General features: G+C 36.5%; 1 protein-coding gene across 3 annotated transcripts in view; it reads right to left on the bottom strand.

Moving 5' to 3' along the window:
• The window catches only part of MAP3K5 (mitogen-activated protein kinase kinase kinase 5), a 218,527-nt gene that overhangs the window by 86,137 nt on the left and 106,255 nt on the right, over nt 1-26,135 (bottom strand). For all 3 annotated transcript variants that reach the window (XM_068550870.1, XM_068550871.1, XM_068550872.1), the window contains 3 exons: nt 15,554-15,666; nt 2,801-2,960; nt 419-572 (listed from right to left, as the gene is read on the bottom strand). In XM_068550870.1, coding sequence (XP_068406971.1) covers nt 419-572; nt 2,801-2,960; nt 15,554-15,666 — 427 coding nt within the window. The remainder of the gene's footprint in view (nt 1-418; nt 573-2,800; nt 2,961-15,553; nt 15,667-26,135) is intronic.

Here is a 26,135-nt window from a genome sequence, read left to right as displayed (position 1 = left end):
GAGCCTGACACTTTTCACCACAATAATGTTGATGATATTGATGTTGACAATGTCAACAAAACTGTAGTATGAATGAAAAACAGCCATTCATCTCGTCTGAAGAGATATTCTGACTTCCTGAGCTAAGAGATAATCTTTTCTTGGGAAAGCACATGTTACAACTTATCAAAGGAAACCAACAAGTTTCATGGCAAAAACATGAAAATGTATCTTATTTCTCTGATTGTGAGAAGTTATTTTTAAAAATAAGCTAAAGCAAACCAATTTGTAGAAAATAAATATATTAACCAGATGACCATCTTCATTTTAGGGCATGAAAACCAGCACATTAATGCAGTCACAATCACAAGTGCAAGATGTTCTTTAAATAAAGGAAACAAAACATAAATGTCCTTAGAGTTACGTGAAGAGTACTTACTGGAAACCTGACTACAGTGACATCTGTCTTTGTGGACTCAACCAGGAAGTCCATCCAGAAGTCCACAAGTTCCTGCTTGGCCACGGGCTGTTCTGAAGTCAGTTTCACAAAATGCTTATATATCAAAATTGTCTCTACAATAGACTTGAGGTACCTAAAAAAATCAAAAGATATAAGACACATAATAAGCAAATTTAGAACCACCTGTTCCATCTATCCCAGTCTTACTCTGTAAATGTAATTTAAATATGGCATTAATAATTATGCATGCCAAGTCACTAAACTTTATTATTTGTTATATGTCATGTACTATCACATGTTATCTCACTTAAATCTCACAAAAATTCAGTAAAGTAGGCCATTTTACCTCCATTGTAAAGATGAGGAAACTGAGGCTTAGACAGCTTAAGTAACTTGGACTGAACAATACATCTACTTAAAACATGACTTTTAAAGTAATGCCTATTCTAGTCAAGAAAGTGGTTAATGCATTTGTTTTAAAATATGCTCCCTTGAGAAAGCTTTTCTAAGTAGACCGATCATAAGGGATATTATTTTGCTCTAAAGTAACTCAGCTCATATATATTATACAAATATCCTCAAACCTTAAGACAGATGGTGCCTCAAAGGAAAAAGTCAGGAAAAAATGAGGAGCAAGATAATTATATGAGATAATGGGTAAGCAAGCACTTTGTAAACTACAAACATGGAAGTTAACATTAAGTTAATGGAAACAAAGCATTGTTTTGTGGTTGTTATTACTATTGCATAAAATAACGTCTGTCTTCTTGTCAACAGAGGCCAAGACACCTCAGACCAAAGCTCTTTATACCCATGCTTCAGTCTCCTCTTCAGCCATCATCGGAATGGTCGTCATAAAGAAATAACCAACTTGGCTGCATGTAACGTGTGCATTTATTGGTTCAGTTATTTTCATGCCATTTGCTGAATGCCTGCCGTCGACATGCTACTGACAGTACAGCCCTGTCCTCAAGCTGCACATGGTGTTGAGGAGACAGAAATGTAACAGGTATTATAGCACCATGAAATAAATGCCCACGGAGCTGTAACTCACAGAGATACGACTAACAAAAGTCATACAGTCAGTATCAATAGAGATATGACTAAAGAACGACGGAAACACGAAAGAAGAAAATTTCCGGAGATGAAAGAATCACAGTGTATGTAACAACATCCACCATCGTCTCTCTGGGTGTGGGGAAGGGGTTTAGGCCAGCATGTGATTTATGAGCTGATGTGATTTGCGAGTGTTCCCCAGGTGGAGAAGAGGGCTGGAAGACGACGCTCAGTGTGTGCTGAGACACAATGGCATGACGTCAGAAACTGGCGTGTTCAGAGTAAACAGAGAGCAGCGTAAACCTAGGGGTGTGACAAGGGCTGAGGTTTAATGACTAAGGGCAAACCTTGTTTGCCACGCCAAGGAGGTGGACTTTATCCCTTAGGCTGTGAGGAACCATTAAACTACACTGATTTAAAGATTTCAGTGGAGGGGAAGGGTCAAACATGCACTTTAGAAAGATCACTATGGGAGCAATGCTGGGGAGGATTTGCTAATAAAGGAGATCTGAATGTGAGGAAATGCTTTAAGAAGCCATGAAGGTCTACCATGGTGGGAATTTCCTCAAATGGTCCCTCTGATGAAAAGAAGTCAGTGGCCTGAGCTCTGAGCACTCTGAGCCTTTCTTGATATCACAGTTAACCTTTAAAAGTCTTTTCAGCTAATGGTCAATCATTACATGTGATGCACGATAAAATTACCATTTAAAAAACAGTCCTAAATGCAGATGGAATTTTGTTTTCATCTCTCCAATTACCACATCCATAGTGATGAGACTTGGGTACATCCCCCAAAAATTTGAAATTAGAAAAACACACATAATACAGGAAACATCTAAATGTGTCAGTAAACCCTGAGTAACAAGAAGTGAAAATCAAGAATGAGAATTCCAAAAGTGAGATTAGATCATGAAGGAAACAAAGGGCACATGTTTGGAGCAGAGGCTGGGAAGGCTGAGATGGAAACTTGTGAATCTGCTGATTAGAGTTGCAGGTGTAAAATTCGAGGCTTTTGCATGATCCAAGTGGGTGACACTGGCCAACCTAGGCTAGCAGGTTGGTCAGTGTGATGGAAAGGCTAAGCTTGGTGGCCAGTGGACACACCTGTGTCCAAAGTCATCAGAACCTACATATAACACATTTTATTTACGAGCATCAATCACTTTTTCCTCTAGATTCTGCATTTTATTCTCTAAGCAAATAAAATCCCCTAATTGTCAGTTCAACAGATTTAACAATTTAGAAACAAGTGATAGGAGCTTTTATCAAAAATAACTGTACAAACACCTAACAATTTACTATTACCATGCAGGTGTCTTCAGTTTAAAAAGCTTTTCAGATGCTTGAATGACTCTCAAGTGGTCATTGGCCAGGACACTTGCTCCCAGGAAAAATCCAACTTCCCAGTAGCTCTGGAGCTTTTCCAAGTTTCCCTTTTTACCAAGAAGGCTACTGAGCTTCACCCCTAGAAGATGAATAGGAAGAATAACTTTACAACACATGGCAGGCAGGCAGAGCTGACGTTTTATTAACAAGCAAAACTAAGCTTTCATTCCTCCTTTCAGATTAAAATAGTTTTGTTAAGTTTCTGATTCTAAAAGGGCTTAAGTTCACTGTAAAAAAAAAAAAAAAAAAAGTGGACAAATCAGAAAGGTACACAGAAGCAAGTGAAAATTTCCCTCAATTTGAAAACCACAAAATAACTGCCATTGTCACACTGATGTACATCATTCTAGAATTTTTATATATGCATATATGCATAAATTAAAAGGTGATGACACTCAACCTCTTGCTGTGTAACCTCCTTCTTTCCCTTACTACATCATGGATTCTTTAGTTACTTGAAAGGGAAATGTGCTGAAATTCTATCCATCAGTTGAAGTATAAATGTATACAGTATATATAGTTTGCAAGAGTAAACTGCTATAATAATTAATAATTTTATATGCAAAAACAGTTATTATACACTTAGAAAGTTAAAGAAATAAGGAAACTGACAAATACTGTCTTGAATACTGTGGCTTTGTAACAAGACTTGAAATCAGGTCATGTAAATCCTCCAACTTTGTTCTTTTTTAACATTGTTTTGTTACTTCTGGGTTCTTTGCATTTCATTCTAACTTTTTATCTCTACTCTGCCTTGTATTATTTTTGCATTTGGAAGGATTTGTTTGCTTAAAAAAAATATATCTCCGTAGAATTGCCACTAACATCCATAACATATGACAGGAAAGTTACTAAATGTCAGGAAAGTTATCTGAGATTTGGGAGTAAGGTAAAAATGTGGAACATGTCATTTCAATATCATATGGAGGCATAAGCCCACTCAAGGACTGCCTATGGAAAGTGTAGCTAGTTCATCTCACTATTTATTAACGATCTTACAGAAGTTTACCTGTTAACTTGTATAATATGTTTTTGTTCAGGAGAGATGTAAATAAGTTCTGCCTAGTGAAACAGTGAATCCCTAAGATTTATAACCTGTTGGACATAAACAAGCTTTTTAAAACAATCAAACTCAGATATCTGATTCTAACATTTCTTTCTTCAATTATGAATACCCTAGCTTCTTAAATAAACTTTAAACGGGACATAGCCTCTTACTGTTTCCATGTTAACTGAATTAAATAGAATCATATTTTATATTTTCGGAGAGTCATAAATTTATCTTTTTTGAAAATTATACTTTAACAAAACAAAACAACCTTTAAAAAACTTTATGCTGGGCTTCCCTGGTGGCACAGTGGTTGAGAATCTGCCTGCCAGTGCAGGGGACACGGGTTCGAGGCCTGGTCTGGGAGGATCCCACATGCCGTGGAGCGGCTGGGCCCGTGTGCCACAACTACTGAGCCTGCGTGTCTGGAGCCTGTGGTCCACAACAAGAGAGGCCACGATAGTGAGAGGCCCGCGCACCATAATTAAGAGTGGCCCCCGCTTGACACAACTAGAGAAAGCCCTTGCACAGAAACGAAGACCCAACACAGCCAAAAATAAATAAATAAATAAATAAAGTGAAATTCTAAAAAAAAAAAAAAAAAAAAAAAATTTATGCTGCTTTTTATCATATAATTCCACTTAAGCCAAGAAATTTTTAGGAAAAAGTCCATCTGGGAATTCTTCACATTTTGTGATGATAAATTAAAAAGAACAGCTTTGCCACCTTAAAATTTCATGAGATGAAAAAAATTACACATCTGTATGCAACAACATCCATGATCTCCTATCTGGACATAAAAAATACAACAAATACAAATGGAAGAAGAAAGTGCAGGGGGAAAATCAGATACTAAAAATATGTGTCTCTATCAACCTCAGTTGAAAATGAATATCTCTTTTTTGTGTCATACTTGGGAACAATGAATGCAGGACTGATCTAGCGCCAAACCATTTAAACATTTAAATAGGGACTATGAAAGTGTTTAATAGTAAAATTACAATATTAGTTTTAAAATAAGATTTCAGATTTATTTATGCTTGCCAGAAGTTCATTCTATAAGGGTGATATTAACATTAGCCTTGGCATAAATTTGTCACATGATTGTTACCCTAAGCCATTCAGCATTTGGACAAAATGCTTTATTTTTTAAATGGCAAATAGTATTTTAGTATATGCATGGGTCATTTTAATTTACCCAAATGCAGACGTTGCCTGCTTTTTATTACTATAAACATTCTTATACACGTCGCTTTGTGCACTTGTTCAATTATTTCTTTGTAATAAAGTCTTAAACCTGGACTTGTTGGGGACAGAAGATATGCCCATTTTAAGTGCTGATATTATAGACACTATCATGTCCTTTCATCTTTGCCAATCTGATGGAGGAAAAAGGAAACATTGCCCTTTTTAAACCACTGAGATGGACTGTCTTTTCATGTGTCTGTATATCTTTTATGAATTAGCTTTTATGTTTTTTCCACATGATGTATGAAACCTGTTTCTACATGCAGATAGTAATCTTTTAAGTTTGGAGTTAAGAACATGGCTCTAATTTTTTATATTTAGTATCTCTCTCTCTCCAACCCCTCACTACCCACCCTTCCAGGGAATAAAGGAATAAACATCGTACTGCATAAAATTTGTTCCATATTTAGGATTATTTCCATAGGATAGAGTCTCAGAGGTAGTGTTATACTTGGTCCCAGGTACAGCACTATTAAGGTTCTTGACCTCTAGGGCCAAATTATTAAAGGACTATTGCTGATGGATGATTATATCATTTTACCAAGTTCTTACCATCTAGATATTTTTCACTATTTAAAAAGGTTTGGAGGGCAGACAGCAAAAGCAAGAATAACTACAATCCTGCAGCCTGTGGAACAAAAAACACATTCACAGAAAGACAGACAAGATGAAACGGCAGAGGGCTATGTACCAGATGAAGGAACAAGATAAAACCCCAGAAAAACAACGGAATGAAGTGGAGATAGGCAACGTTCCAGAAAAAGAATTCAGAATAATGATAGTGAAGATGATCCAGGACCTCAGAAAAAGAATGGGGGCAAAGATCGAGAAGATGCAAGAAATCTTTAACAAAGATCTAGAAGAATTAAAGGAGAAACAAACTGAGATGAACAACACAATAACTGAAATGAAAAATACACTAGAAAGAATCAATAGCAGAATAACTGAGGCAGAAGAAAGGATAAGTGACCTGGAAGACAGAACGGTGGAATTCACTGTTGCAGAACAGAATAAAGAAAAAAGAATGAAAAGAAATGAAGACAGCCTAAGAGACCTCTGGGACAACGTTAAACGCAACAACGTTCGCATTATAGGGGTCCCAGAAGGAGAAGACAGAGAGAAAGGACCCGAGAAAATATTTGAAGAGATTATAGTCGAAAACTTCCCTAACATGGGAAAGGAAATAGCCACCCAAGTCCAGGAAGCGCAGAGAGTCCCAAACAGGATAAACCCAAGGAGAAACATGCCGAGACACATAGCAATCAAATCGGCAAAAATTAAAGACAAAGAAAAATTATTGAAACCATCAAGGGAAAAATGACAAATAACATACAAGGGAACTCCCATAAGGTTAACAGCTGATTTCTCAGCAGAAAGTCTACAAGCCACAGGGGAGTGGCATGATATACGTAAAGTGATGAAAGGGAAGAACCTACAACCAAGATTACTCTACCCGGCAAGGATCTCATTCAGATTCGATGGAGAAATCAAAAGCTTTACAGACAAGCAAAAGCTAAGAGAATTCAGCACCACCAAACCAGCTCTACAACAAATGCTAAAGGAACTTCTCTAAGTGGGAAACACAAGAGAAGAAAAGGACCTACGAAAACAAAACCAAAACAATTTAGAAAATGGTAATAGGAACATACATATCGATAATTACCTTAAACGTGAATGGATTAAATGCTCCAACCAAAAGACACAGGCTTGCTGAATGGATACAAAAACAAGACTCATATATATGTTGTCTACAAGAGACCCACTTCAGACCTAGGGACACATTCAGACTGAAAGTGAGGGGATGGAAAAAGATATTCCATGCAAGTAGAAATCAAAAGAAAGCTGGAGTAGCAATACTCATATCAGATAAAAGAGACTTTAAAATAAAGAACGTTGCAAGAGACAAGGAAGGACACTACATAACGATCAAGGGATCAATCCAAGAAGAAGATATAGCAATTATAAATATATATGCACCCAATGTAGGAGTACCTCAATACATAAGGCAACTGGTAAAAGCTATAAAAGAGGAAATTGACAGTAACACAATAATAGTGGGGGACTTTAACACCACACTTACACCAGTGGACAGATCATCCAAACAGAAAATTAATAAGGAAACACAAGCTTTAAATGACACAATAGACCAGATAGATTTAACTGATATTTATAGGACATTCCATCCAAAAACAGCAGGTTACACTTTCTTCTCAAGTGCGCATGGAACATTCTCCAGGATAGATCACATCTTGGGTCAAAACCAAGCCTCAGTAAATTTAAGAAAATTGAAATCATATCAAGTATCTTCTTTGACCACAATGCTATGAAATTAGAAATCAATTACAGGGATAAAAACGTAAAAAACACAAACACATGGAGGATAAACAAAACATTACTAAATAACCAAGAGATTACTGAAGAAATCAAAGAGGAAATCAAAAAATACCTAGAGACAAATGACAATGAAAACACGATGACCCAAAACCTATGGAATGCAGTAAAAGCAGTTCTAAGAAGGAAGATTATAGCTATACAAGCCTACCTCAAGAAGCAAGAAAAATTTCAAACAAACAATCTAACCTCACACCTAAAGGAACTTGAGAAAGAAGAACAAACAAAACCCAAAGTTAGCAGAAGGAAAGAAATCATAAAGATCAGAGCAGAAATAAATGAAATAGAAACAAAGAAAACAATAGCAAAGATGATTGAAACTAAAAGCTGGTTGTTTGAGGAGATAAACAAAATTGATAAACCATTAGCCAGACTCATCAAGAAAAAGTGGGAGAGGACTCAAATCAATAAAATTAGAAAGGAAAAAGGAGAAGCGACAACAGACACCGCAGAAATACAAAGCATCCCAAGAGACTACTAGAAGCAACTCTATGCCAATAAAATGGACAACCTAGAAAAAATGGACGAATTCGTAGAAAGGTATAACCTTCCACGACTGAACCAGGAAGAAATAGAAAATATGAACAGACCAATCACAAGTATTAAAATTGAAACTGTGATTAAAAATCTTCCAACAAACAAAAGTCCAGGACCAGATGGCTTCACAGGTGAATTCTATCAAACATTCAGAGAAGAGCTAACACCCATCCTTCTCAAACTCTTCCAAAAAATTGTGGAGGAAGGAACACTCCCAAACTCATTCTATGAGGCCACCATCACCCTGATACCAAAACCAGACAAAGATACTACAAAAATAGAAAATTACACACCAATATTACTGATGAATATAGACGAAAAATCCTCAACAAAATACTAGCAAAGAGAATCCAATAACACTTTAAAAGTATCATATACCATGATCAAGTGGGATTTAACCCAGGGATGCAAGAATTCTTCAATATATGCAAATCAATCAATGTGATATAGCATATTAACAAACTGAAGAATAAAAACCATATGATCAGCTCAATAGATGCAGAATAAGCTTTTGACAAAATTCAACACCCATTTATGATAAAAACTCTCCAGAAAGTGGGCATAGAGGGAACCTACCTCAACATAATAAAAGCCATATACAACAAATCCATAGCAAACATCATTCTCAATGGTGAAAAACTGAAAGCATGTCTTCTAAGATCAGGAACAAGGCAAGGATGTCCACTCTCGCCACTATTATTCAACATAGTTTTGGAAGTCTTAGCCACAGCAATCAGAGAAGAAAAAGAAATAAAAGGAATACAGATTGGAAAAGAAAAAGTAAAACTGTCACTGTTTGCAGATGACATCATAGTATACATAGAGAATCCTAAAGATGCCACCAGAAAACTACTAGAGCTAATCAATGAATTTGGTAAAGTTGCAGGATACAAAATTAATGCACAGAAATCTCTTGCATTCCTATACACGAATGATGAAAAATCTGAAAGAGAAATTAAGGAAACACTCCCATGTTCCACTGCAACAAATAGGATAAAATACCTAGGAAGAAACCTACCTAGGGAGACAAAAGACCTGTATGCAGAAAACTATAAACACTGATGAAAGAAATTAAAGATGATACCAACAGATGGAGAGATATACCATGTTCTTGGATTGGAAGAATCAATATTGTGAAAATGACTATACTACCCAAAGCGATCTACAGATTCAATGCAATCCCTATCAAATTACCAATGGCACTTTTTACAGAACTAGAACAAAAAATCTTAAAATTTGTATGGAGACACAAAAGACCCCGAATAGCCAAAGCAGTCTTGAGGGAAAAAAACGGAGCTGCAGGAATCAGACTCCCTGACTTCAGACTATACTACAAAGCTACAGTAATCAAGACAATATGGTACTGGCACAAAAACAGAAATATAGATCAATGGAACAGGATAGAAAGCCCAGAGATAAACCCACGCACCTATGGTCAACTAATCTATGACAAAGGAGGCAAGGATATACAATGGAGAAAACAGAGTGTCTTCAATAAGTGGTGCTGGGAAAACTGGAGAGCTACATATTAAAGAATGAAATTAGAACACTCCCTAACACCATACACAAAAATAAACTCAAAATGGATTAGAGACCTGAATGTAAGACCGGACACTATAAGACTCTTAGAGGAAAACATAGGAAGAACACTCTTTGACAAAAATCACAGCAAGATCTTTTTTGACCCACCTCCTAGAGTAATGGAAATAAAAACAAAAATAAACAAATGGGACCTAATGAAACTTCAAAGCTTTTGCAAAGCAAAGCAAAGGAAACTACAAACAAGACGAAAAGACAACCCTCAGAATGGGAAAAAAAAATATGTAAACGAATCAACGGACAAAGGATTAATCTCCAAAATATATAAACAGCTCATGCAGCTCAATATTAAAAAAACAAACAACCCAATCAAAAACATGGGCAGGGCTTCCCTGGTGGCGCAGTGGTTAAGAATCCGCCTGCCAATGCAGGGGACACAGGTTCGAGCCCTGGTCCGGGAAGATCCCACATGCCATGGAGCAACTAAGCCCGTGCACCACAGCTACTGAGCCTGCGCTTTGGAGCCCGTGAGCCACAACTACTGAAGCCCGCGTGCCTAGAGCCCGTGCTCCACAACAAGAGAAGCCACCTCAATGAGAAGCCCACGAACCAAAGAGTAGCCCCTGCTCGCCGCAACTAGACAAAGCCCACACAGCAACGAAGACCCAACACAGCCAAAAATAAATAAATTAAAATAAATTAAAAACAAAAAAACAATAAAAAAAACATGGGCAGAAGACTTAAATAGACATTTCTCCAAAGAGGACATACAGATGGCCAAGAAGCACATGAAAACCTGCTCAACATCACTAATCATTAGAGAAATGCAAATCAAAACTACAATGAGGTACCACCTTACACCAGTCAGAATGGGCATCATCAGAAAATCTACAAACAACAATGCTGGAGAGGGTGTGGAAAAAATGGAACCCTCTTGCACTGTTGGTGGGAACATAAATTGATACAGCCACTATGGAGAACAGTATGGAGGTTCCTTAAAAAACTAAAAATAGAGTTATCATATGACCCAGCAATCCCACTACTGGGCATATACCCAGAGAAAACCATAATTCAAAAAGACACATGCACGCCAATGTTCACTGCAGCAGTATTTACAATAGCCAGGTCATGGAAGCAACCTAAATGCCCATCGACAGACGAATGGATAAAGAAGATGTGGTACATATATACAATGGAATATTACTCAGCCATAAAAAGGAACGAAATTGGGTCATTTGTAGAGACGTGGATAAATCTAGAGACTGTCATACAGAGTGAAGTAAGTCAGAAAGAGAAAAACAAATATTGCATATTAACGCGTATATGTGGAACCCAGAAAAACGGTACAGATGAACCAGTTTGCAGGGCAGAAATTGAGACACAGATGTAGAGAACAAACGTATGGACACCAAAGGGGGAAAGCGGCGGGGGGTTGGGGGTGGTGGTGTGATGAATTGGGCGATTGGGATTGACATGTATACACTGATGTGTATAAAATGGATAAAAAAAAAAAGAAAGTTTGGCTAAATTTATAAGCAATTAACAGTATGTCATTGCTGTTTTAAATACCAGATCTTTGATTCAATCATCTGTTTAGGCGATTTAAATGTTGACAATGCTCTAATTAGAACTGGTTGACTTCTAAGAAGATTTTTTAATACTTTAGTTTCTATCATAGTTTTTACATCTTGCAGTTGCTATTAGATTCAAGGCTGTTTTAACAAAAAAAGGTAGGAAATGGAGCCTCCACGGAACACTCATTACATGCCTAGCACTATTCATGGCACACTGCAAATCCAAACAACACCACAATGAGTTAGAGATTATATCCTTTTTGCAATGAGGGAAAAAAAAAGCTGAGAGATGTTGAGTAACTTGTTGAAGGTCACACAGCCCTGGTGGAGACTAGCTTCTCTTCATTTTAACTTTCCATTGTGAAGAATTCCAAGCATACATGAAAGCAGAAAAAATACTACAGTGAATGACCACATTTTCAACGACTGCTAACATTTTACTATTGCTTCATTTCCCTGAATATTTTTGCTGAACCACTTCAAATTAAATTACAGATATCATGACATTTCACCCTTAAATACTGCATCATGTACGTTTAAAAATTCTCCTACATATCCCTTTTGATTATCGCACCTAACAAATATAATAAGTCCCTCATATTATCTAATATCTGGTACTGATTCAAATTCCCCAATTGTTCCCCAAATATCTCCTATAGCTTTTTCCTCCCCCCCTCAAACCAGAATCCAAACAAGAATCATTAATTGCATTTGTTTTTTTATGTCTCTAAATCTCTTTTAACCTAACCAATCCACCCCCACTGTTTTCCATGACACTGACTTTTTGAAGAGACCAAGAGGGGAGTCTTGTAGAAGGTCTTCACATTCTGGATCTGTCTGATGGCACTTCCTGGTGTTGTCTGACTTATTTTTCTAGTCAACGTGATTCCTATTAACCCACTGTTCGATCTTAAGATTCGGGTTAAACGTTTTTGGCAAGACTGTTTCACAGGAGATGCTACTTATTTCACATTCACCATATCAGGTGGCACACATCCAGCCATCCCACCATTAGGGATGCTGGTTGGATCACTGACAGCTGGATCCCTGGAGGGGCTATACACAATGAACTGTATGGGAACGTCTGTTCCTTTGTGATTAACAAGCAATCTGTGGGTGAGCTTTGGTATCATGTAAATGTGGCAAATGAAAATTTAAAAAAATAAGCATATTAATGGTTTTAGTTCTAATTGATGATCCTTGTCAGAATCATTATTTTAATATCACTAGCATTATCAACTTTATCATTCCTTCTACTTTATTAGCTAGCATTATTTTGAAGAATACATTCTCCTGAAGAATATGCAGTTAGTATGTAGCATGTCTTAAGAAGAGCTTTACCTCCTCAACTGGATGAATTATAGTATCCCTTTAAAAGGAAGGGAAAGTACTGAATTTTTTTCCTTATAATTTTCAATTTTCTAAGAATTTGGTCACTTCCACAGATGGCAAGTGAGTTGTTTTGTGGTTGGTGACACGTGTTGTTTTAGTTTTGATTTCTTTTTCTTGATTATCCTTTTAGACTCATGGATTTTTATGTTCAGTAATACAAATTTTATTTTAATAGCTCCCTGAAAATAAGACTCAAAGAGTGGTTTGTCTCAATTCCAATCACACTGTTCTTTTATTACTTCATCATCTCATAAAGTGTCTCATGGTTGAAAAATTCCACAGAAGATGGGAGAATCATCTTTTATTTAGCCAAAGTTTGAATATTAATTTTAAGGCTTGTGAAGCTGAAAAAAGGATAAAGATGTAAGAAGCGGTTCTGTGTTTTTAAATCCTAGTTCTAAATAGTCCAAACATCAGTGATTATTCAAAAAGTGGGAAATTAAAACACAGATCATGAAGTAATTAGTCATAACCTCAAACAAACACACAACTAGAATTAAGAGTCTTTGGGCAACAGATTATGACAGTTAAGAACTGTTCTTACATTAGAGTTCTTAAAGTTAAGATAATATATTTGGAAAGCCTCAGATTTAGTGATCATCTTATGACATCTTAATCTTTAATTGTTTATCCTTTATGAATAAATCAAATTTCAAAATACATCTAAAGAAAAGATTTTATAAATTAAAGTCTGATTACTATCAGAACTCAGGAACTCAGACTAATTTGTATATTTGCAGGGGACCAATAATAAAAAAAAGTGGGAGAAGATATAAATTACTAAAAATTTTGATTAAAAAGAGAATGCAACTGATATTTAAAAATATGCCAAATGTTATTAATCTTGTTGTTATTATATACTATTAATTAATAAAATTATTATATTAAAATATTCATTTATTTAGTCAACTGTTTTCCTTGAAAATCCCTTTAACTCTATTTTACCATATAAATATTAACTTTAGGTCAACCTATATTGATTAGCATAACTTGTGATTGAGTAGAATCTAAATTAGTGAGTTTTAATTGCCTTTTAGTTTTTAAGGAAATATAATTTAGAGTGTATATCACAGTATTTTAGAAGCCTAAAACTTAGCTTTTATGGGAACTAAAAATTCATTGTCAAGTCAGATTTTAAGTCTGTGTATGTTTTGCAATTTCCAAAATTAAAAATTCAACTTCATATGCTTTCAAATGCTTGTTCAACATGTATTATGAATGAGCTCTTCTTAGAAAAAATTGAAGTGTGTTTCCTTTACAAAGTTACATTAATCACAGTTCCTCAAACCTCAGAGTGCTGACCATCCTTTTTCTTTCCCCCAGCTTTTGAAAGGTATAATTGACATAGCATTGTGTAAGTTTAAGGTGTACAATGTGTTGATTCAATACACTTATATCTGGCAAAATGATCACACTGTAGCCTTAGCTCACACCTCCAACATGTCATATAATTTCCATTTCTTTTTTGTGGTGAGAACATTTAAGATCTACGACCATCTTAATCTACATTTAACTTAAAAATGAGAATTTAGAATAGGTACATTTCAAACCACTATGTTAGTGCTCTACCTACACATGCAAATCAGTGTCAAATTCTGTGATGATCTGCATGCTTCAACCTCAAGTTCAACAACAGAGCAATACAAATCATTTTTAGATCACTGATGCATAAGGAGTTTTGGCTAGTGTAGAGTTTTTTAAATAACCTTAGAAGCAGAATTTTATTATAACTAAAATTTAATTATAATAAATAATTATTTATAATAAAATAATTATATTTTATGAAAAGTGTATATTTTTCTGATTTCATTTTCCAACTAAAAATGTTATTTCAAATAAAACTTTGTGCATTGAATACCATTGCAATCCAGCAGCAACAAGCATTGTATCATTCTTTTAGTCTGCGTCTTTTAAAAAGTACTTAATACTCAAACTTCACTTGCCTCAAAGATTTCCCAGAACATCATATAAGGCCATTTTATTAGTCTCTCCCAAATAATGTAAAAAAAAAAGTCCAGGGCTCATTTTTTCTTATGACAAATGAAACAAAACATTTCTCCAGTTAAAAATCTTAAAGGAAAAGTTTCTTCTACAATTCATAGCTTAACTAAGATCAAATTTTTTTCCTGTACAAAAAATATGGCAAACTATTTCTATGTCTGTAGTAAAAACTCCTGCAAGAGTTGTAAAGGGTCTCTGAAAGGGAGGGTTTAGACACTCAAAAGAGAGCAAAATCTGATTACCTTAGATAGTATTCAATATCTAGAACCTTAAAAAATGTTATCAAAGCCAGAATCAAGGAACTCACACAAAATTTGTTCACTGAGATATCCTAATCTTCAAAAATTCCAAAGAAGGGTCAGCATATGAGACAATGTCCACTGATAAAAGGGAAAAAAAGCACATTCTATCAATGGCTACAATTCAGAGACGGTCTCTGAGGAGACCAGTCACTGCCAAGACTGCCATCTGCTTGACCTGTTGTTCTAGGGGCTTGGGAGGCTCCACCTCCAACAAAACTGAAATCATAGGGGCAGGTGTACAAGAAACAGAAACAGGAAATATCAGAGTTTCCTTCCTCCCTTTCTTTCTTTCTTTCTTTCAGCCCCAGGAAAGCAAAATCAATCTAAAATAGGAAACTTCCCGGATGTTCCACAAAACACTACCTTATTTGGCAGTTGAGGGCTGAATGAAGAGCCCATATTTTTAATACTAGTTTGAGCTGGAATTAAAAATATCAGGTAAAATAAACTAAAAACTGAATTACAACCCAATGTCAGGATTTTGCACAACAATATGAAACATTAAATAAGGAGATGTAATTTGTTTTTTAGGAAGTCAGATGGGACAGAAAGCAAAGGGACTATCTATTAAAGATTCTTTTTCTTTGTATCGTTGGGTACAGTTTCTTGATTTCCATGGAAAACGTCAAGCTATAATTACCAACTTTTCGGAGCTCAAAGGAAGATTCAAACTGGTGCCCAGATGCCAGGAGGAGGACCGCAAAATTAATTCCTGACTGTAGTGTTGGCTCAGATTCAAATGCCTTTTTGAACCTATAAAAAAAACACACACACACACAAATGTACAAGTTTACTTTTTCAGTCATGAAACTTTGAGTTTGCAATAGCTTCTGTTTGCATAACTCCAAAGCCTGAGCAAGTAAAAATATTCCACTGGCCTTCACCCCAGAATCTAGTGTGCTATTAGGATTTAATGCTTAAGTGACTGTATACCCTCACCCTCAGCAACATGGCATTCCCCCCACTTAACTCAGCCTCATCATAGCATCTCCAGTCTTTAAAAAAATCCTCTCTTCAAAGTCTTCCAGAGAGCGTGTGTGTGTGCGCAAACATGTGTAAACAGTGAAAATTTAAAGGTAAGAACCCTGTACATATTTTTATTTTATTTATTTATTTATTTATTTTTTGACGGATTACATTACAATGCTTTATTTTTTGCTAATCGTATAGAAACACATGATTATGTGAAAACATTTGCTCGGGCCTCTCGCAGGGCTGGCTGCTGCAAGTGAGGAGCCCAAAGCTTTAAGCCTCATTAGTTTCACAGTCATCCTGCTTCTGCTTATGGATTTTCAGAGTTACTTGCAAATGGGTAGGGTAAACCTACCTCCTGTTGGGTGTGCATATGTTTTAGGGGATTTGGGGACTTAACTTATAGGAGAGAAAACCTAGAGAAGAGAAGCTGATGCATTTGTCTTTCTAGGGGTACTGGGTTAGACTGAACAGTTGCCACACCTCTTCGGGCCTGGATATCAAAATGGAAAATTATAAAAAGTGAATAATCACTGCCAAGAAAAGCCTATCTTCTTCATGTGTGTGTATGTGTTATAAAGAACACAAACCAGAGGAAAGCCTAGGTCCTACCTACCATTCCAGCAATTCAGAAGCATCTTGTGAAACGCCAGTCTCCCTCCCAATTCTAGGAATGACTCTTAATCTTGCTTTTCTCCTTTTTTGTTCCCTAATAACTGATGTCCCAGACTATAGCTCTGCCTGTACATATTTTTAAAGTGGTTTTTAAAAGCTTTAAAAATACACAAAGCAAAAAAATATATATATATACACAAAACAATGAGGAAGATCATTTAGGTAACATACTGAAACAATCACTTCCATAAGAGCGATATAGAAATGCAATAAAGAATGTCAATTGCAGTGAGAAATTAAGGAAAACAGAGATTGTGCCTGTGCATACTAATTTTGGCTCAAAGAGTATGAGAACACTTTTCTGAATATGCATGAAACTGAATATCAACCTTTAAAAACGTTTCAACATTTGAAAAGACTTCAGTGTTTGTACATCCACTGTATTTTCAAGGTAACACTTCCTAGGTTCCATTCAAGGGTCTCCTCACATATGTCATTTAACAGGCAACAATATTCAATATTATTTCATTTAAGAGCATGAAGAAGAACAAAATTAAAATAAATGCCCTAGTGACTAATAGAAACTGAGCCAAACATGAAAAATGAAATAGCTATTTAAAAAAATCAGATCAAGGCGGGCTTCCCTGGTGGCGCGGTGGTTGAGAATCTGTCTGCCAATGCAGGGGACATGGGTTCGAGCCCTGGTCTGGGAAGATCCCACATGCTGCGGAGCAACTAGGCCCGTGAGCCACAACTACTGAGCCTGCGCGTCTGGAGGCTGTGCTCCACAACAAGAGAGGCCGCACCAGTGAGAGGCCCGCGCACCACGATGAAGAGTGGCCCCTGCTTGCCGCAGCTAGAGAAAGCCCTCGCACAGAAACGAAGACCCAACACAGCCAAAAATAAAATAAATTAATTAATTAAAAAAAAAAAATCTACCATTGCCTTCTATAAAAAAAAAAATCAGATCAAGGAAAATATAAAGACTAAATACCTAATGAATAACCATTTAATGATACAAAAAAAAGGATACCTAGGGAAAAACACGTTAAAATTCCAAGATAAAGGCATTTTTATTAAAATCATTAACTGTGAAACTGAAAGATGGGAATTGCCAAAATGGCAGCCGGCACAATAATGTACATTAGAGTATATTCTTGGCTTTTATATACACTTGAAGTTTTCCATAATTTAAAATGGTAAGGTAAACTTCAAAAGAAAAGTACATCTTTTCTGAATATTGAGAATCATGTGCCCTTTATAAGGGTCTTACTTTTTAAGCAAAAAAAGTGTCTCTGAAAGGAAACAAAAATCAAATAAGTATTAATCTTAACTAGTTGGCTCGAATAGTTATGTATGTGAAATAAGAAAAAAATATTTCCAACTGCATCACTGCTACTGATTAAAAAGCATTTTCATCTCTCCAGAAGTACAGGTGTTTCCCAGATCTAAAATGGAAAAAGCATGTACCCAGACTGCTGATATCCAAAGCAGGTCATATCAAGGAAAGACATGATTTATAAGTCTTAGACTCATAAAAGACCCAAAGGTCTCTGTGTTTGTTCAGAGGCAAGTAGAAGGTCCCAGTAAAAAAAGATATAGGAGAAGAAAGGAGTTAATACCTTTCTTTCTACCAATACTTTATACTTTCCACAAATTCATATCAAGATACATAATATTTTTCAACAAATAAATTCTTTCATTTCTCCTGAAAGAAAAGAACACGGAATGCTTCTCTTCAACATAGTCAAAGGAAGATGCAGAAAGCAAGATAACACCAAATCAACTAATAAATATTGACTAAGTACTTCCTATGTGCTAAACTAACCAAAATGAAAAATTGGGCTTATATCTGTTTTTCTGTTACCATAAACAACACATTTAAAAATATTTTAACCAAAATATAGATGCAATAAATTAATAATTTATACTTTTTATGGCTCACAGCACTCCATAATAATAAGCTGGGTATTGAGGAGAAAGTCTTAAGGAAGTGGGAATTCTCACACACTGTAAAAGTATATTAGTATAGTATTTCTTGGCAGAAATTTGCCAATATCTATCAAAAATTGTAAAATATTAAAAAAAGCAATGCATACCTATTGACACAAGATTTCCATACCTATGGGTTTATACTAAGAAAAAACATTAAATATGTAATCAGAAATTTGGTTACAAGAATAATTGTTACAAGATGAAAAAGTACTTCCTAAGTTTCCCACAATATTATAAAATGGAATATGGAATAAAATGTATTCCAAATGTTGGAAAGCTACGTAATTGCTTAAATTAGAAGAATAGTCAATGTCAGGGGAAAACCTGAGTTTCCAAGTAAGATGTAATAGCCTACTTGGGAGCCATCACTCCTGCTACAACAACTAGGTGGGAAAAAGGATACACATCAAAAACATATTTTTATAGATGCTGGAGATCTATGGAAGCAACAGCAACAACAAAATCACTGAAATAAAATTCCAAACAGGGAAGTGTCCTACCAAGGAGAGCTGAATTGCTTTTGTCGCTAAAGGGGCATTTGCTGATTCCAACCATAATATTAAGCGTAGGCTCGGCATAGGCAGAGAAACTCTACCTATTTGAAACTCTACCAGGGAAAAGAGAAGCAAGTGGATTTCCCGATAGTTGCATGGGCTGGCATGACAGGGTGAAACCTGGAGGAACCGCAAATGTGCAGCCGGTTTTCTCCACAGGACATTTGTTGAATGCTGGCTATATGGGCAGTTGGGGATGAGGTATGGCTGGAATGGCAGTGAAATATGAAGTCCAGCAGTACTTAGGAGTGAAGTGTTACTTGAGGGAGGGGCCTGCAACAAATAGATGGCAATCTCCTCCAAAGTCTGGAGCTGTATAATATAAGAGAATAAAGAGTCAAACTCAAAACTCCAAAGGGCAGTTATAAAATCTTCCACAATATTTAAGGGATAAGATAGAGCCCTGCTTGGCTCTCAATCAAAAGATGAGGGTGCTCACATCCAGGAAGCAGGAACAAAACAGAGATAGACAGGGTCAAATAAAACTGAAACCCAGGATGGTGAAGTAGAAGGATGTGCTCTCACTCCCTCTTGTGAGAACACCAGAATCACAACTAGCTGCTGAACAGTCATCGAAAGGAAGACACTGGAACTCACCAAAAAACATACCCCACATCCAAAGACAAAGGAGAAGCCACAATGAGATGGCAGGAGGGGTGCAATCACAATAAAATCAAATCCCATAACTGGTGGGTGGGTGACTCACAGACTGGCAAACACTTATACCGCAGAAGTTCACCCACTGGAGTGAAGGTTCTGAGCCCCACATCAGGCACCCCAACCTGGGGCTCCGGCAACGGGAGGAGAAATTCCTAGAGAATCAGACTTTGAAGGTTAGTGGGATTTGACTGCAGGACTTCGACAGGACTGGGGGAAACAGAGACTCCACCCTTGGAGGGCACACACAAAGTAGTGTGTGCATCGGGACCCAGGGGAAGGAGCAGTGACCCCAGGGAAGACTGAACCGGACATACCTGCTAGTGTTGGAGGGTCTCCTGCAGAGGTGGGGGGTGGCTGTGGCTCACCGTGGAGACAAGAACACTGGCAGCAGAAGTTCTGGGAAGTACTCCTTGGCGTGAGCACCCCTGGAGTGTGCCATTAGCCCCATCAAAGAGCCCAGGTAGGCTCCAGTGTTGGGTCGCCTCAGGCCAAACAACCAACAGGGAGGGAACTCAGCCCCACCCATTAGCAGTCAAGCGGATTAAAGTTTTACTGAGCTCTGCCCACCAGAGCAACAGTCAGCTCTACCCACAACCAGTCCCTCCTATCAGGAAACTTCCACAAGCCTCTTAGATAGCCTCATCCACCAGAGGGCAGATAGCAGAAGCAAGAAGAACTACAATCCTGCAGCCTGTGGAACAAAAACCACATTCACAGAAAGACAGACAAGATGAAAAGGCAGAGGGCTATGTACCAGATGAAGGGAAAAGATAAAACCCCAGAAAAGCAACAGAATGAAGTGGAGATAGGCAACCTTCCAGAAAAAGAATTCAGAATGATGATAGTGAAGATGATCCAGGACCTCAGAAAAAGAATGGAGGCAAAGATCGAGAAGATGCAAGAAATGTTTAACAAAGACCTAGAAGAATTAAAGAACAAACAAACAGAGATGAACAATACAATAACTGAAATGAAAAATACACTAGAAGAAATCAATAGCAGAATAACTGAGGCAGAAGAACGGATAAGTGACCTGGAAGACAGAACGGTGGAGTTCACTGTTGTGGAACAAAATAAAGAAAAAGGAATGAAAAGAAATGAAGACAGCCTAAGAGACCTCTGGGACCACATTAAATGCAACAACATTCGCATTATAGGGGTCTCAGAAGGAGAAGAGAGAGAGGAAGGACCCGAGAAAAAGGTTGAAGAGATTACAGTCGAAAACTTCCCTAACATGGGAAAGGAAATAGCCACCCAAGTCCAGGAAGCACAGAGAGTCCCAAACAGGATAAACCCAAGGAGAAACATGCCAAGACACATAGCAATCAAATTGGCAAAAATTAAAGACAAAGAAAAATTATTGAAACCATCAAGGGAAAAATGACAAATAACATACAGGGGAACTCCCATAAGGTTAACAGCTGATTTCTCAGCAGAAACTCTACAAGCCACAAGGGAGTGGCATGATATACGTAAAGTGATGAAAGGGAAGAAACTACAACCAAGATTACTCTACCCAGCAAGGATCTCAGTCAGATTCGATGGAGAAATCAAAAGATTTACAGACAAGCAAAAGCTAAAAGAATTCAGCCCCACCAAACCAGTTCTACAACAAATGCTAAAGGAACTTCTCTAACTGGGAAACACAAGAGAAGAAAAGGAACTGCAAAAACAAACCCAAAACAATTTAGAAAATGGTACACATATCGATAATTACCTTAAACATGAATGGATTAAATGCTCCAACCAAAAGACACAGGCTTGCTGAATGGATACAAAAACAAGACCCATATATATGCTGTCTACAAGAGACCCACTTCAGACCTAGGGACACATTCAGACTGAAAGTGAGGGGATGGAAAAAGATATTCCATGCAAATAGAAATCAAAAGAAAGCTGGAGTAGCAATACTCATATCAGATAAAAGAGACTTTAAAATAAAGAATGTTGCAAGAGACAAGGAAAGACACTACATAATGATCAAGGGATCAATCCAAGAAGAAGATATAACAATTATAAATATATATGCACCCAACGTAGGAGCACCTCAATACATAAGGCAACTGCTAACAGCTATGAAACAGGAAATTGACAGTAACACAATAATAGTGGGGGACTTTTAACACCTCACTTACACCAATGGACAGATCATCCAAAATGAAAATAAATAAGGAAACAGAAGCTTTAAATGACACAATAGACCAGATAGATTTAATTGATATTTATAGGACATTCCATCCAAAAACAGCAGGTTACACTTTCTTCTCAAGTGCGCATGGAACATTCTCCAGGATAGATCACATCTTGGGTGACAAATCAAGCCTCAGTAAATTTAAGAAAATTGAAATCATATCAAGCATCTTTTCTGACCACAACACTATGAATTTAGAAATCAATTACAGGGAAAAAACCGTAAAAAACACAAACATATGGAGGCTAAACAACACGTTACTAAATAACCAAGAGATCACTGAAGAAATCAAAGAGGAAATAAAAAAATACCTAGAGACAAATGACAATGAAAACACGATAATCCAAAACCTATGGGATGCAGCAAAAGCAGTTCTAAGAGGGAAGTTTATAGCTATACAAGCCTATCTCAAGAAACAAGAAAAATCTCAAATAAACAATCTAACCTCACACCTAAAGGAACTAGAGAAAGAAGAACAAACAAAACCCAAAGTTAGCAGAAGGAAAGAAATCATAAAGATCAGAGCAGAAATAAATGAAATAGAAACAAAGAAAACAATAGCAACGATGAATGAAACTAAAAGCTGGTTCTTTGAGCAGATAAACAAAACTGATAAACTATTAGCCAGACTCATCAAGAAAAAGAGGGAGAGGACTCAAATCAATAAAATTAGGAATGAAAAAGGAGAAGTTACAACAGACACCACAGAAATACAAAGCATCCTAAGAGACTACTACAAGCAACTCTATGCCAATAAAAAGGACAATCTAGAAGAAATGGACAATTCGTAGAAAGGTATAACCTTCCAAAACTGAACCAGGAAGAAATAGAAAATATGAACAGACCAATCACAAGCAATGAAATTGAAACTGTGATCAAAAATCTTCCAACAAACAAAAGTCCAGGACCAGATGGCTTCACAGGTGAATTCTATCAAACATTTAGAGAAGAGCTAACACCCATCCTTCTCAAATTCTTCCAAAACAATGTGGAGGAAGGAACACTCCCAAACTCATTCTATGAGGCCACCATCACCCTGATACCAAAACCAGACAAAGATAATACAAAAAAAGAAAATTACAGACCAATATCACTGATGAATATAGATGCAAAAATCCTCAGCAAAATACTAGCAAACAGAACCCAACAACACATTAAAAGGATCATACACCATGATCAAGTGGGATTTATCCCAGGGATGCAAGGATTTTTCAATATATACAAATCAATCAATGTGATACACCATATTAACAAATTGAAGAATAAAAACCATATGATCAGCTCAATAGATGCAGAAAAAGCTTTTGACAAAATTCAACACCCATTTATGATAAAAACTCTCCAGAAAGTGGGCATAGAGGGAACCTACCTCAACATAATAAAGGCCATATATGACAAACCCACAGCCAACATCATTCTCAATGGTGAAAAACTGAAAGCATTTCCTCTAAGATCAGGAAGAAGACAAGGATGTCCACTCTCACCACTATCATTCAACATAATTTTGGAAGTCCTAGCCACGGCAATCAGAGAAGAAAAAGAAATAAAAGGAATCCAAATTGGAAAAGAAGAAGTAAAACTCACTGTTTGCAGATGACATGATAGTATACATAGAGAATCCTAAAGATGCCACCAGAAAACTACTAGAGCTAATCAATGAATTAGGTAAAGTTGCAGGATACAAAATTAATGCACAGAAATCTCTTGCATTCCTATACACTAATGATGAAAAATCTGAAAGAGAAATTAAGGAAACACTCCGATGTTCCACTGAAACAAAAAGGATAAAATACCTAGGAAGAAACCTACCTAGGGAGACAAAAGACCTGTATGCAGAAAACTATAAACACTGATGAAAGAAATTAAAGATGATACCAACAGATGAGAGATATACCGTGTTCTTGGATTGGAAGAATCAATATTGTGAAAATGACCATACTACCCAAAGCGATCTACAGATTCAATGCAATCCCTATCAAATTACCAATGGCATTTTTTACTGAACTAGAACAAAAAAATCTTAAAATTTGTATGGAGACACAAAAGACCCCGAATAGTCAAAGCAGTCTTGAGGGAAAAAAACGGAGCCAGAAGAATCAGACTGCCTGACTTCAGACTATACTACAAAGCTACAGTAATCAAGACAATATGGTACTGGCACAAAAACAGAAGCATAGATCAATGGAACAAGATAGAAAGCCCAGAGATAAACCCACGCACCTATGGTCAACTAATCTATGACAAAGGAGGCAAGGATATACAATGGAGAAAACAGAGTGTCTTCAATAAGTGGTGCTGGGAAAACTGGAGAGCTACATGTTACAGAATGAAATTAGAACACTCCCTAACACCATACACAAAAATAAACTCAAAATGGATTAGAGACCTGAATGTAAGACCGGACACTATAAAACTCTTAGAGGAAAACATAGGAAGTACACTCTTTGACATAAATCACAGCAAGATCTTTTTTGATCCACCTCCTAGAGTAATGGAAATAAAAACAAAAATAAACAAATGGGACCTAATGAAACATAAAAGCTTTTGCACAGCAAGGGAAACCATAAACAAGACGAAAAGACAACCCTCAGAATGGGAGAAAATATTTGCAAACTAATCAACGGACAAAGGATCAATCTCCAAAATATATAAACAGCTCATGCAGCTCAATATTAAAAAAACAAACAACCCAATCCAAAAATGGGCAGAAGACCTAAATAGACATTTCTCCAAAGAAGACATATAGATGGCCAAGAAGCACATGAAAAGCTGCTCAACATCACTAATTATTAGGGAAATGCAAATCAAAACTACAATGAGGTATCACCTCACACCAGTTAGAATGGGCATCATCAGAAAATCTACAAGCAACAAATGCTGGAGAGGGTGTGGAGAAAAGGGAACCCTCTTGCACTGCTGGTGGGAATGTAAATTGATACAGCCTCTATGGAAAACAGTATAGAGGTTCCTTAAAAGCTAAAAATAGAATTACCATATGATCCAGCAATCCCACTACTGGGCATATACCCAGAGAAAACCATAATTCAAAAAGACACATGCATGCCAATGTTCACTGCAGCACTATTTACAATAGCCAGGTCATGGAAGCAACCTAAATGCCCATCGACAGACAAATGGATAAAGAAGATGTGGTACCTATATACAATGGAATATTACTCAGCCATAAAAAGGAACGAAATTGGGTCATTTGTTGAGACGTGGATGGATCTAGAGACTGTCATACAGAGTGAAGTAAATCAGAAAGAGAAAAACAAATATCGTATATTAACACATATATGTGGAACCTAGAAAAATGGTACAGATGAACTGGTTTGCAGGGCAGAAATAGAGACACAGATGTAGAGAACAAACATATGGACACCAAGGGGGGAAAGTGGTGGGATGAATTGGGAGATTGGGATTGACATGTATACACTGATGTGTATGAAATCGATGACTATTAAGAACCTGCTGTATAAAAAAATAAATTAAATAAAAATTTTTAAAAAATAAATAAAGTAATTTAAAAAAAAAAACAAAAACTGAAACCCAGACCAACTCAACTCAGTTGTGGTTTTTGAGGTAATCAGCTTCTCGCCCTCTCTGGCTAACAGAGGAAAGTGAGAGCCTTCTATGAGAGAAAATAAAATCATCTTCAGTCTCAGTAATTCTTAAATACAAAATATATGGCATACAATAAAGAATTATGAGACATGCAAAGAGTCAGGTAAATGTGACCAATAAACGAAAGAGCAAAACAGACAAGAGGACCTGCCTCACAGATAATTCAGATGTTGGAGTTTGTAGAAAAGGACTTTAAATAATTATTACAAATATGGTGAACAAAATCAAGAAAAAAATGGACAAATGAATGAAAAGAGAAACAATTTCAACAGAGAGTTGAAATCTAAAAAAAGAGAATCAAATAATCTAGAACTAAAATATACAATGCCTGAAAATAAGAATTCATTGTATGTGTTTAATAGCAGACTAGACGCAGCAGAAGATAGATTTGGTGAAATAAAGAAAACAGGTCAATGAAAAATATCAAAACTGAAGCAGGGAGAGAAAAGGGTAGGGGAAAAAACAAAACAGAGCATAAGAGACATGTGAGATATAGTTAAATGGTCTAACATATGTATCACTGTAGCCCCAGGAAGAGGAAAGAGAGAATACAGAACACAAGAAATATTTGAAGACATAAGGCCAAAAATATTCCAAACTGTTGAAAACAT

Source organism: Eschrichtius robustus, chromosome 9 (genome assembly GCF_028021215.1).
Source record: "Eschrichtius robustus isolate mEscRob2 chromosome 9, mEscRob2.pri, whole genome shotgun sequence".
Taxonomy (NCBI): domain Eukaryota; kingdom Metazoa; phylum Chordata; class Mammalia; order Artiodactyla; family Eschrichtiidae; genus Eschrichtius; species Eschrichtius robustus.
This window is presented reverse-complemented; position numbering and strand designations above follow the sequence as displayed.